The 13638-nt window shown below is 48.4% G+C and overlaps 1 protein-coding gene across 5 annotated transcripts in view; it reads left to right on the top strand.

Moving 5' to 3' along the window:
- The window catches only part of LOC101075743 (unconventional myosin-IXa-like), a 66704-nt gene that overhangs the window by 19744 nt on the left and 33322 nt on the right, over positions 1-13638 (top strand). For all 5 annotated transcript variants that reach the window (XM_029841174.1, XM_029841172.1, XM_029841173.1 and 2 more), the window contains exons 3-5: positions 12553-12647; positions 12730-12792; positions 13191-13290. In XM_029841174.1, the coding sequence (XP_029697034.1) occupies positions 12553-12647; positions 12730-12792; positions 13191-13290 (258 nt within the window). The remainder of the gene's footprint in view (positions 1-12552; positions 12648-12729; positions 12793-13190; positions 13291-13638) is intronic.

The raw sequence follows: 13638 nt of genomic DNA, 5'->3' as shown, positions 1-13638 counted from the left end.
GCGCGTCATCTGGAAGGCATGAATCACCCGTCGGGCTTCGGCGTTCCTTCTGGAGGAGGAATTCTGCAACTGCAGCTGTTTTCACGCTCGCGTTTTCCTACCCAAGCTGTAGGTTTGTGATCAGTTTGGAATTGAGGGGGTTTTTCCTCCCCGCTCGTGTTGGCGCGCATGGAGCCGACGTGACACCGATGACTGAGTACCTGTCAGAGGTCAGGGGCCACAGGGGCCACAGGGGCCGCCGCGGGAGGACAGGCGGCCTTGTATTGATAATAAAGCAGATAAAGACACCGAAGCTGAAGTTGCCGTTTTGTAGCTTGTGTTCTGTGTTTGCTAGCGTCATAGCGTCACATGTTATCGCTTCCCCGTCAGTCAGCTGTCTGCCTAAGGTGTAAAAGACACAAGACAGAGTTTAAATCTCTCAAAAGAACAACAAAAGACAGGATGTCTTAGTATAGTGGTGTTAAACGCAATAAATTAAGTCAAAAACTGCCGAGCTAGCAGGAAAAAGGCTTAATATGAGGTTGGGACATTGCTATTAGATGGATATCAGATGCATGCTAATCTCAAAACAAAGCTGAGAAAAAATGTGGCCAAGCAACCATAGAAAATGACCTTTTCCATCAACCGTTGAAGCTAATTTATGAAAAATAAATGCCGGGAATGAAAATAAGGACATTTGTCTGGGATAAATTTGCTCATTTATACGATTTTAAGTAGCTTACTGCCAAATGCATGAATAGAATGAGGGAGGGGGACGTGCACGTGAGAGTGTTACTCCTAAAATCATGTTCTCTTGGAAATGTTTTACAAAAACGATTTCTGGCCTAATAGAGAGAACTGAAATGTGATAAATCTTCTTAAATAGCCCCACGGGGGGTGACTTAAACTTAATCCTGAGGGGATTATTCGCCTCGGTTTTAAATCTGGAAAGTGTCAACGGCGTCGCTTCGCTCGGCTCGCTGGAAACAGAAGAAGATGAACGTTGGGGGATTTTGATGGGAATCTGTAGTGAAGCCGGTGGCGCTGACGCCCTCCACATCCCATCTGCAGCGCGGTCAACCTGAGGAGGCCTATAGATGGCGGACAAACCGCCGCTGGCGTGAGCAGCGCCTGTGCTGTGCAGGATCCGTCTCCTGATCCTCGGCCAGAACTCGTGCGCTGTAGCGGCGAGCAGAAGAGCGTCATTGTCTTGACCGTTGACCCTGTCGACGGAACGTGTCGTCCGTTGCACGGATCGGCCTCGTGACCTTCACGGTACAGCGCAGCCTTTGTAGCCGCCGGACCCGCGTGCGTGTGTGCTGCCTGTACCACGTGGCAAACAGGGACGGTCAGATTAAATCACGCCAGCGGGGTCGTCCGACCGCTCTCTGCCTCCTCGTATCGGACCGTCTCGTCCGGTCGCTGTAACCTGAGCAGCGAATCGCCCGTAAAGATGCGACGGCGGCGGGACAGCCGCCGGGAATGCGGTTTTCTGTTTGATGGCGGCGGGCATGAATCGGCTGGATTGTGACGCACCTTCCAACAGTCGTGCTTCTTTCTGTTGCTGCTCCGGGGTCAGCTGTTGACCAGGGTGAACTGGTAACTGCCCTGCAGATGTAAAGACCCCCAAAAGAGACCCGCTTCACACCCTTTATCGCCCTATTTTGGATTCGTTGGAAACAAAACTCCTTAAAGCCTCCTGAAGCCGGACTCTGACCCCGACCCCGGCTGAGGAGGTCAGATTAAAGTGCATTTTTTTGTTCTTCTGGCCAACAAACCTGACGCTCTGCTGCATTAGCAGACCCCCACCCCCCGTTTACCAGATGGTTCTCATCCAGATGTCCCTCTCTGCTCCGCTCTTAACCAGGCCCTCAGGGACAGGATCTGTCTCCTGTGGCTGATAGATGGCTCCAAGTAGTGTTTTGGCGCTCCGGTTTTAAATGTATGTGTTTAGAGGCTCCGTGTGTCATTAAGCATGTTGGAGTATACGTAGCCGCCTGTACTCTTAACCACAGATCTGTAGATTCGGAGCCAGATACTTTAAAGCTTTAAATCTCATGCGGCCTGTTGACATTCTGTACCTGAACCCACTCAACCTGACAGAATAGATTAAACTGCCTGTGAAGATGCTAGCGGAAGCTTGGATTACTGCACCTTTGCTCCAGGCACACGCGCATTGCAGACATGCTGCGTTTATTCCTGCTCGAGTTAGGACGGCACTGCACCCGTGTGTGTCTTTGTGTGTGTGTGTGTGTGTGTGTGTGTGTGTGTGGGCTAACCTCTGCTGTGCCTGTCAGAACGTGTTAGCTGTATGATCTCCCAGCAGCGGGGGAGTGGGAGACATTCGCCCACGTCTGAGCGCGCCCTTGCTCCTTAAATCACATTGAGACGTCCAGAAGCTCCTGGAAACTTCTGTGGGTATGACAGGTTGTTTTGATGGTGCAGCGTCTCCACCGCCCCTCTGCATGCAGGTAGACACAATGGTGGCACCTTTGACCTTTTGCAGTGGGGGATGCACGCCTGGCTTTTTGTGCCCCAAACTGAGGCTACTGTCAGTGTATTTACATCCTCAGGTGTCCAACTGGATCATCTTTGCACACACAGGATTCTGTTCTATTTTGAAAATCATGTCTCTTCTCCTATGATCTTTGTTTTGGGCCATTTCCAGTTGATTTATACAGACAACAATCAACAGTGAACTAGCAAGTTAGCAAAACAGAGCCTTGACAATGGTCAATCATGCTAATTTGCACGGTTCTGTCCACTATTCACACTTTTTTCCTCAAGCTGTTCGACTGCCAGGTCAGGATTTGGCTCTCAGGCATCCGCACATCATCCCACCCCAATTTTTGGCCTGGTGTGTGTGTGTTAGCTTCTGAATATTTCAGTCAAGCTAACGTGCTTATGCCTAATTGCAGCCATTTTATATCAACACTGATAACAGGATTGACCTGTGGACACCTGATCCTGACGTTCACATCTGCATCGGCCCTATTTCCAGTGTCAGGGTGTGACCGGGGCCTCCCTATGTCCCCGTCAGATCACTTAAAAATAATTTTCCCTGCATTAGCTTCAGATCTTACAGCTGCTGTCCGGGCGTCCACCCCTATAATCCGTATCCTCCGGGCAGCGACTGCACTCCCAAACATCTGTTAGCTGGATTATCCTCATCTCCTTCTTAGCCGGCCTTTCTCTGGAGCATTCTCGCTTTTCCTCTTTGGGAAATCTCAGTGCAGGGTATATTTATCCCAGCGGACAGCTGTACACACTCAGACGCTCTACGCCTGTATTGTTGACCCTGACGTGGTCCAGCGCCATATCAGCGGCTCGGCTTTACATCCCCGCCGGCGAGCGCTTTCCTCAGTCTTCAGGAGAGTTTTTTTGACCGGATGAATATCCACATTCCTCATTTCTCCCGAATAAAAGCAATAAAAACATCCCTTTTTGCCGTTTGACAGTCAGACCCGCTGCAGCTCCGCCCCCTGGTGAAGGACGCCGCCACAGGAAATTAATTGTCCCAATGGGAGTGACTCAATCTGAGGCTGCTTATGTGGTGTCAGGGCAATCAGACGCAGATGAGATTACTAAATTAGGAGTTGTAGACGACACGAAACCATCTGGAACGATCAGAGCAAACGAGCACGCGGCGGCGTGTTTGACCTCATCAAACTGGATCTAATTTAGGAAGCCACTGTTGTCTCCTCGGTGTTTCGGCCACCTGTTTTAAAAACTAATTTGGATTTAAACTGGAGCCATTGAAAGTTGGGTTATCTTGTCTGGGACACGGACAAAACCAGCTGTCGCTCTCTACCTTTTCCCTTCTGGACTCTGCGGTTCTGTTCTGGCCTTTGTCAAGTTATTTTAAGAGTTTAGAGAAAGCAAATTCCACTTTTGTTTGTGATATTTTGGCCGATGTTTGTTTCAGCCGGTTCCTGACAGCAGCATATTGTGGTCTGTCAGATGATGGAGTTTCAAAACTGGTTCCACTGGTTCAATACCTGAAACCAAATTTGTGTGATTAGCATGTATCACCTGATACATTAGCATGTATCACCTGATACATGCTAATAACCCGACATCATAAAAGGACAACTTGTACTTTACAGCTTCACAGTCAAACTGGGTCTGTGTGTTTGAGCACAACCCTGAAACCAGTTTGATGTAAACCTGCAACTCCAGTTTTTACGATTAGATCTAGATCCAACATTTGACATTTGTGACAATTTTAGCTCGGAGCTTAAGAACTAAATAACTTTGAAACCAAAGATATGTGACAGTGGGGAGGCGTTAGCACATTTTCCTCATAGCAGCTTGGTGGAATTTGCAGATTCTCCCTGTGACTGTGGGACGTCTCCAGTTTCCTCCACCGGTACAGAACCATGCATGAGGTGGATGGGGGGCTCTAAATGCCCCCCAGGTGTGAAAACGAGTCTGTTTTCAGAGGCAATCCCTGTAATCCTCAGTCAACAGTTAAAGACATTGCTGTACAGACGTGGCTGGCGGTTGCCGTTGGTAACGCCACACTACAAACCGGACTGAGTTCCAGATGTGAGGAAGCCGCCTGCGTGCGGCCGCTCCGGCGGGCCCTCGTCTTTGTGAGCATCTCTTTGTGCAATTTCCGAGCAAACACTCAGACAACAGACATCCTGATGGCGGCGCCGTTTTTTTTCTGCGTTTTGCAGAACACAGAAGTTCAGAAGCGAAGCCTCGTTTTTCAGGTTTGAACAGGTCGGTGGATCTGTTGCCGATGAATGGTGCAGATGTGCCATTGACCAGGGTCTGCTGAGTGTGTGTGTGTGTGTGTGTGTGTGTGTGTGTGTGGGACGGTCGTGAGTGGCGGGCGGACGTTTGAACATGTTGCCCAGTGAGGTCGGCGCTCCCAGCGAGCAGGTGACGCTTTGTTTCGTCACTTTATTGTGCTCACACCTGTTTTTTTCATGGACGTTTGCTTTCATCCTTTCGACCTTCTAAACCTTCAACGTGGAACTTTTATTCATCAGGTCTCATTAATCGACCCCTTCTTCTGTTATCGGATCGACGTCGATTGTTGTAGCAGTTCTTCCTCTGGTGCTAAAGGACATTTATTGGGTTTAATTACGGATTCTTGTCAATTAGAATTGGATCGATAAAAGTACAATAACCTTCGTTCATGCATGACTTTGCTAAAGTAAGATTTTACAGCTTATTGGAGGTTAAATCCATAAAAAACAGACTCAAGGTTTGATGCAAGCGGGAGTTTTAATCTCTTTTACGCACGTCAGCTTTGCGGGCAGATTTGAGGGTCATTTTTAATGCTCTGTTTACTCCCCTGATCCCCAGATTTACGGCGGTTTTGCAGCGCGGTCACTCATGACCCCATGAAGCCAGAGGTGACGTTTTGTTCTAAAATACAGGTTGTGCACCAGGGAGAAGCCACTTGGTGCAGAGGCCTGTCTCACGCTTTGCTCCTGGATCATCAGCTGACTGTAGAACAAACGGTATGAAAACGCTTCCTGCTGGTGAAACCACGGTTGATACTGGTTTCTTCTTGTCTCCTGCCACCTGTCCCCACCCTCATCATCCTCACTGGGACCGGCCCTTAATCCCCGAACGCTCCCCGGGCGCTGCAGGCGGGCCGCTCGCTGCTCCTCGGGGACGTGGCAGATGCAGAGGAGTTCCTCGTGCCCCCCCGTGATTCACCAACCCCGCAGAGTTAAGATGAAAGGGCTGTGTTGCAGCAGCCTCCGTCCCTGCCTTCATCTTCCCTCCATCCCGCCCACCACCAGGGGCACACTGGGGGGGAAGGGGGAGGGGGGGCCTGGTGAGTGGAGGAGGAGTGTGGGCTGCTGAAAGAAGGGGGTGGAAATCCGCACTTAAATAATACAGCGAGAGAGTTCTTCTCATGCGAGCGAGCAGCAAATGCCCCAGTTTTGGGGGTTTGAAGAAGTGGAGGCAGATTTAAGTCGTCCTCACAGGGGCGCGGAGCAAAGCTCCGTGCACGCCGCTCACCACGCCACGCAGCCCGCTCACCTTGTAAACAAACACCAGACAGCGCGTGCGAGCGCCCTCGGTTCACGGACTTCCGCCAAGACCCTTTTAAGGTGTTTAATAGTGCAGATCTGGAGTCTGAACACTTCCTCTGAGTAAAGCGTAAACAAACAGGCGGCAGCCCGGGGCCAGAGGTCAAGGAGGCCGACAGGAAGAAGAGTCGCGTTAGCGTCAGCCGAGCTCAGTCACCAGACAGAATGTGGAAAATGTCCATTAGAATCACCATCTTTGATCTTCTTTAAATGAGGGGAAGCGCCTCATTTAAACTGCTCAATGACAATAATCCTTTGCTATTCTGCCCCAACATTCAGGTTTGTAGGCCTAATAATAACTCATAATAATAACTAATGACCTGTTAAACCTAACCGGGGCTTTAACCCGTGTTCAAACTTGCCTGAAGGTAATTTTGGGCTAATTATTCATGACATGTGGCAGAATCATGACTGATATCTAGACTCCAGTCTCGGGTTATTTGCTAGCATCTGACGTTTCCGCTGTATTTCTGGGGGCTGAACCCAGACTCATCCTAAATGAGCAGTTTGTTGATCTCACAGTTCTGCTGGGTGAAGCCAAGTGTGTGTTTGTTTGCGAGTGCGCAGCGTGTGTGCTGGTTATGGGATTACATGCGGTGAGCGCCCCGCCGGCCTGGGTTCTGCGCCGTTGTCCTGCATTTTTGTGGCGATTCAGTGTCAGCCACCAGCGTAAAAATAGACCCTGAAGCATTGTTCTGAGGTCTGAACCTTCGATGGGGCGGCAAGAGACGCGAGTGATAACGGTGCCACGGAAGGAAAGGGAAACGAGGACGGGCAATCTATAAACGGAACGACCCAAAATGTTCAAGATAGCGCGACTCATAGAGACAGAAATCTCTCATCTTTCATTCAATAGAAAGAAATGAGACAGGAAATGCCTTTTTAAGAGAATTACGCGTAGGATACATGAACGGACCGACTTCCTGATGCCAACATTGTGCGGTGGGACGTTGAGGGCTGTGCTTTAATCCACTTACCTGGTTCTGCTTGTCCAACCCGAACCAGCTGATTCCAGAACAGCTGCATTAAAATTGGGCCTTTTTAAGTGTTAATTGGCGTCTTTTTTGGCGCATTTTCCTGCTGGTGATGAAATCAAACGCAACAATGAGCTCGCTAACATCGGCTGAACCAAAACGTCAGAGCTGATTTACACAAGGCAGCGTAAGAAGATGAGAGAGAGGAAATGCCCGAGGTTGTAATCCCCCACCCCCCGCAAACCTCCCATGTTAAAAAAAAGATGGTCCACACAGTTATAGTAACCAACACACACTCGACCACATTTCTGCTGAGCAAATGAAGTCTAGGAGCAGAAATGATTAATATTGTAATTATTTCTAGGGTCACACACGCCCAAATATCACACACACACACACACACACACACTCCTACACTTAAATGACTCCTGTCTCACACCTGCACACACACTCCTGCTCCCCTCCAGGAGTTTCTGGTGGGCTCACCGGAGGGATTTCCTCATCACCTCGCTCTCCGTGTTCCGTTTTCCATCAGGAAGCTCCGGGAAGAACGCCAGCTCCTCCGTCAACAGTTTACCGAACACCGCAGACCGCTCCGGCGGAGTCGCCGAGGTGCCGCTGCGATGACGGCTGCCTCCAAAATACGAGAGGGGATTTAGCAGCTGAGGCGGGACGCTGGCGGGAGTCAGAAGCTCCTCAGATAAACTCAGCCGACTTCTTTGCAACGTTGTCTTTCTCTTTTTTGAACAATTTCCCTTCAGGGATCAATGAGGGATTTTCATCTCATTTCTGATAATACGATTAGGCCGAATGTTCTAATGCTAAATCAGTTTATTTACGGACGCCACATGTGCTTTTCATGCCTCCCTCTCCCCGTTGGACCGCTCCTCGTTTCCTTCTCCCTTTTTCATCCCATCTGTCTCCCATCTTCCACTCCCCTTTATTCTCCTCCACGTCTCTCCTCGTTCCACCCCTCCCACTCCTTCAGCCGGGTGTGTGTGTGTGTGTGTGTGTGTGTGTGTGTCCTCCTCCTGGCTGACACTGTTGACAGTCCAGTGTGGAAGGATGCTTTTATTGGAGCTCTGAGTTCAGTTCTTCCTGAGGACAATGAGATCCAGATGTGGCCACTGAAGTGACAGCAGCCATTTATGGACAGAGAGAGAAGGACTGTACGTGTGTGTGTGTGTGTGTGGGTGTGTGTCACACATGTGACACAGCTTCCCAGAGCTGAATATGGTGATTAAAACCAAAGAATTTAGTATGTTAATAGTTCTCTACGCGCTCCTTTCACCTGGAGCTGATTTCTTCCTGTTGAAAGGGAGTTTTTCCTGCCACCGCTGCTGCTCGCTCGGGGGTCAGGTTCCGGGTTTCTGTAAAGGATCTGGAGACAATTGTAAGTGAAGTGAGCTGAAGTGTGTGTTGTGGTCACGTTGAAATTTTGAACCCGGAGAAGGAGAGTAGCATGACTGGGCAGCTCGGAGCACACAGAGTTTTGGAATTCCTGGAAAGTACTGGAAGTTCTCTGCAGGCTGCCAGGAGCAGCCGTGCCAGCTTCAGTCATATTGGTTCATACTTGCTCCTCAGCTGTTTTGATTTCAGTCACCAAGAGTGTGTCAACCAATGGTGTGTGTGTGTGTGTGTGTGTGTTCTGTGATGGACTGGTCCAAGGTGTATTCCAGCCTCTCACCCAGTGGCTGCTGGACAGTGTAACAACAGTCGGCCTTCTCAACTGTCGTGTGAAAGCTTTCTTAAACCTCGCTGGACCCTATTGGCAAGTGTGTGTGTGTTTTGTGTGTGTGTGTGCGCAGTGTTGGTAGTAAACAGCATAAGCCAACAATTATTGGAAAGTTCCCAGTGCTTCAGCGCTGAATGTTCAGCCAGTAAACGAGGTAAACAAAGCGAACACTGAAGCAGGAAATGAGGTAATGGCTCCTTGTACCAGCCTGGAGGAAGTGAGGAAGTCCTACATGTGTGTGTGGACTCACATACTCCAATGTTGTATTTCCAGGCCACCTCCAAATATGTGTTGGTGATTCCATCACCCGGTCTGAAGAGGCCCCTCCGGGCTGACCCGGCAGGATTACCTAACGCTACTCCTGCTCCATCCTCACCTCCGTCACTCTTTTCAGAGAATCGAGGGCTCATCCCCTGAGTCTGCTTTGAACTCAGGGAAAAGAGAGGAAGGAGCCTGCAGAAGAACATACAAGATGTTTCTGCTCTGCTCACAGTCGTGTTTGTTCTTTTGTGTTCACTTAATCGGAATTTTGGCCTCATTGTGGATGTAAATTTAGTCCATATCTGGCTTCAACAATAACAGTTTCTGGAGTTTTGCACGTTTATTTCAAGCCAGAGATTAAACAAAGGGAGCTGCAGATTGGAGTGTTTTGCAGTTTGTTTTCCCTGTTTCTTGGTTGTTGTTCAGCTTGAATCTATTAGAAATTCTTTAGTTTTGGATCATTTAGAATCCGACTTTTCTCCAACTGCTTTGTACCATGTGATTACGCAATAGCTACTGCTGTTGGTTGCTGTAGTGCCGCCTCACTAGGATGAAAAACTAATTCCATTCATTCTCCTTCTTCTGGATCAAACTTTACAACCTGCACTTACTGGGTGACTCAACTTCCTCGCTGCTCGCAGCAAACACCAGTTATCCCAGTTAATGAGGGCTTGAGACCATCCAGACGTCCGATAGCAGTTTACAAATTCAGACACATGAAGGACACACACACACACATGTACACACATGCACACACTCAAAGCTGTCATTTGTCCCATCTTATGGAGGCATGCTGCTGTGACACTCTCCATGTGTGTTAGAGTCTCGCGTGAGGCTGAGCTGCACCTGTCGGTGCAGGAATGCGGCATGATGCCGTTTTGTGGCGAGCTGCTGGAGCCGTAGAGCATGAAAACAGGAGAGAACTGCTGCCTGCCAGGAAGCAACAACTCAAGATTCACACATCTGTACATCCATAGTGTCATTTACACTTCTCCTCCACACCGCTTAAACATCCGGCTCTTTTTTAAGGGGACATTCCTGACTGTCCCTCTATAAGATCCATTTTTCCCGCCTCTCTGCTTGTGTGAAATATCTTTTTAAAACGTGCCTGCGTGTTTGAGGCTTTCTCGCTGCAATTTGATCGAGCTGTCAACAGCAGGGCGAAGCGTGCAGCTGTTCATGCATACCAGCGGCGTCTGCGTGCGGGCCGCGGCTCTGTTTAACGGAGCAGAGAGCACTGATGTTATTTGGGGTATGCACGGGTCCCCCTCACAGATTTACTGCATCTGCAACAGAATCCACGCTCTGTCCGTGCACGCTGCCCCGACTTGCCAGTTAGCAGTGTTTAAAAATGTCTCTCTCATAACATGATTCAATATTTGTGCCCGACATGCGTTTACCCCTGCCTGTTTAATGCTAATTTCATGCTAATTTCAGGCATTTTGCACCTTTCATGTTGCATTATCACAACATCTGTGATGTCCAGATATGGAGGGACGTGCAGGGCTCTACTGTCATTCACTGCTGTGGTCACATGACCTGCAGTCTTTGTCAAGGTGGACGCAAGAAGACATAGACAAAATAAAACAACAAATAGAAACCCAAAAATAAAACCTAACAGCTTCCCAGAAGATAATTTTGCTTTTTCATTGAAATGTACACCCAGCATTGATATTTCCAACAGTTATAACCATTAAAATTTGTGCTCTGCTGTTCTGACATAATTGGTGTGCTGACTTTAGCTTGGTCCCCCCTCCACACAACATCCTGCGAGCCTGGGAAGCTGCATTCTTCTGCAGCCTCGGAGAAAACATTTGGCTAAGCTAACGTGACAGCGTGGAAGAACTCACGAGGGCAAACAGGGCACATAAGCATACATTAGCATACTGTCATTGTCGGCGCTTCACACACACATGCACACACACACACACACACAGACACACACACACACACACGCAGTCACAACAGGATTAAGCCCAGAGGTCAGCCCATCTTCTTTGGCCTTAAATCAAACATATGGGCGTCTAAGTGACGTTTCTGTCATTTGTAAGAGCCCAGTGGTGTCGAGCTGCTCTTAACACACTTAAGCTTGTTTGTAGGCTCCATCTGGTGATGAAGACGGCTAATTCATTTTGCTCTGAATTGGTGACTCTCAAATTGAATTGTCACCTGAGTCTTTCAAGTCTGTGGGAAAAGCAGCTGTGTCTCTCCAGTTGTTTCGTGATGCTTCCTTAAAGGCCTTGAGGCTTTGTTTCTATTAGGTCACGGAACATAAAATAGTGGGAACAATGATGGATTCTGAAAGAGGTTTTGTCCAGTTTGTCTCCTTGTTTTTTTTAACTGATCACATCAACCTGGGGGTCCTGGGCCAGGAGACGTGTCCACTTTAAAGCCTTCGGCATCCATCCAGAGGATCCTAACAAAGCCACCATTTATTTACCTTTTTACAGGGATTTATTTAGAAGAAAATCATGAGGAGAGTAAGAGACTGGGTCCCATTTTTGAGAGAGCTTTAAAGGCCCACAGTTAGCAAGCGCTAGCATGTATCATGTGTCCATCATAAAGAAAGGAAGAACACACCGACAGGTTTTGAGCTAAAATTCAACCACTGCGTCCCCGTCTCTCATCCAGGGCGGTACAGGCGTGGGCCATAAACAGGATTCCATCCAGAGTTCCCCTCTATCAATCATCCACACACACACACACACACACACACACACACACACACACACACACACACACACACACACACACATTGTGACATATGTAAGCAGAATAGGAGCTCAAATATTATGTCCTGCAAGACACCTGGGCACTGTGATTTATTTGATTGTCTTCAACCGTCTGCGGCAGGGCCGAGTTTAGCGAACAGGAAGTTCATTTTCCTCTGACTGGATTTATCAGCACTCAAAAAAGGATTTAAAATTCAGCCAATTTTCACAGATGAAAGTCTGACGGCAGCTGATCCGTCATTCCAGACGGGTCATTTGTCTGTACGTTTTTTCCTTGTTTCATTATTTGTCACCACCTTCGGCTCCTCCATCGCTCCTCTAATGAACACCTAAACGAGTCCTCAAGGGTCCACTAATGCTGTACTTCCTGTGTGTGAAATTGTGTGTGTGAGAGTGTGTGTGTGAGAGTGTGTGTTGGCAGGAATGCTCCGATATTCCCACAGATTATGAGTGCGCCTGTTTTGAGTTCTGCAGTTTGCTGTTAAGGGAATCTGGCAGTTAAGAGGTGTGTGTGTGTGTGTGTGTGTGTGTGTGTGTGTGTGTGTGGTGTGTGTTTTGGGTCCCTTCCTTTGGTTTTTGACCTCTGCGCAGTGATTGGTAGTTGTTACTGTTGCCGTTTTTAGCACTTCATCACATAAAGGTTTTTATTTGTCGTTAGTGACGTCAATGTTTGATAAAACTATTTTTAGGATCCTGTTGCACGTTATTGGTGCTTGACAGCAACGGTGTGTCTGTATAATCAATAATAATGTCAGGATGTTAGCATAAACTCCCTAAGCTGTGTGAAAGTGACTTCTTTATGGTCTTTTCAGGCTTTTGGAAATGCCAAGACGGCTCACAACAACAACTCCAGTCGCTTTGGGAAGTTCATCCAGGTCAACTACCAGGAGAGTGGCACCGTCAGAGGGTGAGACACACACGTCTTTCTTCACGGTTTTCATCTAAACACAAGACGGCTGCCTCTCATGTGTGTATCTGATGATGTGCAGAGCGTATGTGGAGAAGTACCTGCTGGAGAAATCCCGTCTGGTGTACCAGGAGCATAACGAGAGGTGCGTGAGACGGAAGGCAGAGGTCAGACTGTCAGTGGGAGTGATGTTGTCATGTGTGATGGCATGTTAGGCACTGATATGGTGATCAGGTGATTGGATCGATATCAGCCCCACTGATCTGACTAGTTAGTGAAGACTCATTTAATCCCTTTATTCCGAACTGGCCTCATCCTGATAATGGGCCCCGGCAGCCGAGGTAACAGCCTGGAAACGGAAGAGCCGACCTCTACCAGCGGAGGAGAACGCGGCCCGATGATTAACCTCAAACAGTCTTTAATTGTATAAATGGGGCGGTTGACAGGTTGCCACTGACGACCTCTTGAGTCACCAACATGCTTCAATGCTAATGAGTTGCCGTTTAGCTTAGTTGAGGGTGAACCAACTGTATCTCTTTGTAGAAACTACCATGTCTTCTACTACCTGTTGGCTGGAGCCAGTGAAGAGGAGAGGAAGTCCTTCCACCTCCTCAAACCCGAGGAATACCACTACCTCAACCAGGTACACCCAATCAAACCAAAGACATTTGTATCATCATGTCATCTCCATTATAGTTGCTCTTTATTTCAGAGAATTTAGCTCCTTTTGTGTGTTTAGAAACTTCAGTTGCTACGAAAGCTCAACCTGAACATGAACAATGAGCGACGATGAACAAATAACATGAATTCTTCACATGCGGCACACACGCCTCCGTCTTCTCCTGCGTTGGCAGCAGATGTGTGGATTCCTGCCCCCTCTGCTCGCAGCAGCGCACGTCCTCCTTTGTTCTCCTCATTTGGCTCCTTCCCCGGAAAAAAATTAACCTTTTTATTTTTTTTTCAACTCTTTCTCATTAAACCCGCCACAACA

Source organism: Takifugu rubripes, chromosome 9 (genome assembly GCF_901000725.2).
Source record: "Takifugu rubripes chromosome 9, fTakRub1.2, whole genome shotgun sequence".
Taxonomy (NCBI): domain Eukaryota; kingdom Metazoa; phylum Chordata; class Actinopteri; order Tetraodontiformes; family Tetraodontidae; genus Takifugu; species Takifugu rubripes.
The sequence above is the reverse complement of the archived record's forward strand: the minus strand, read 5'-3'. Positions and strand labels throughout refer to the sequence as shown.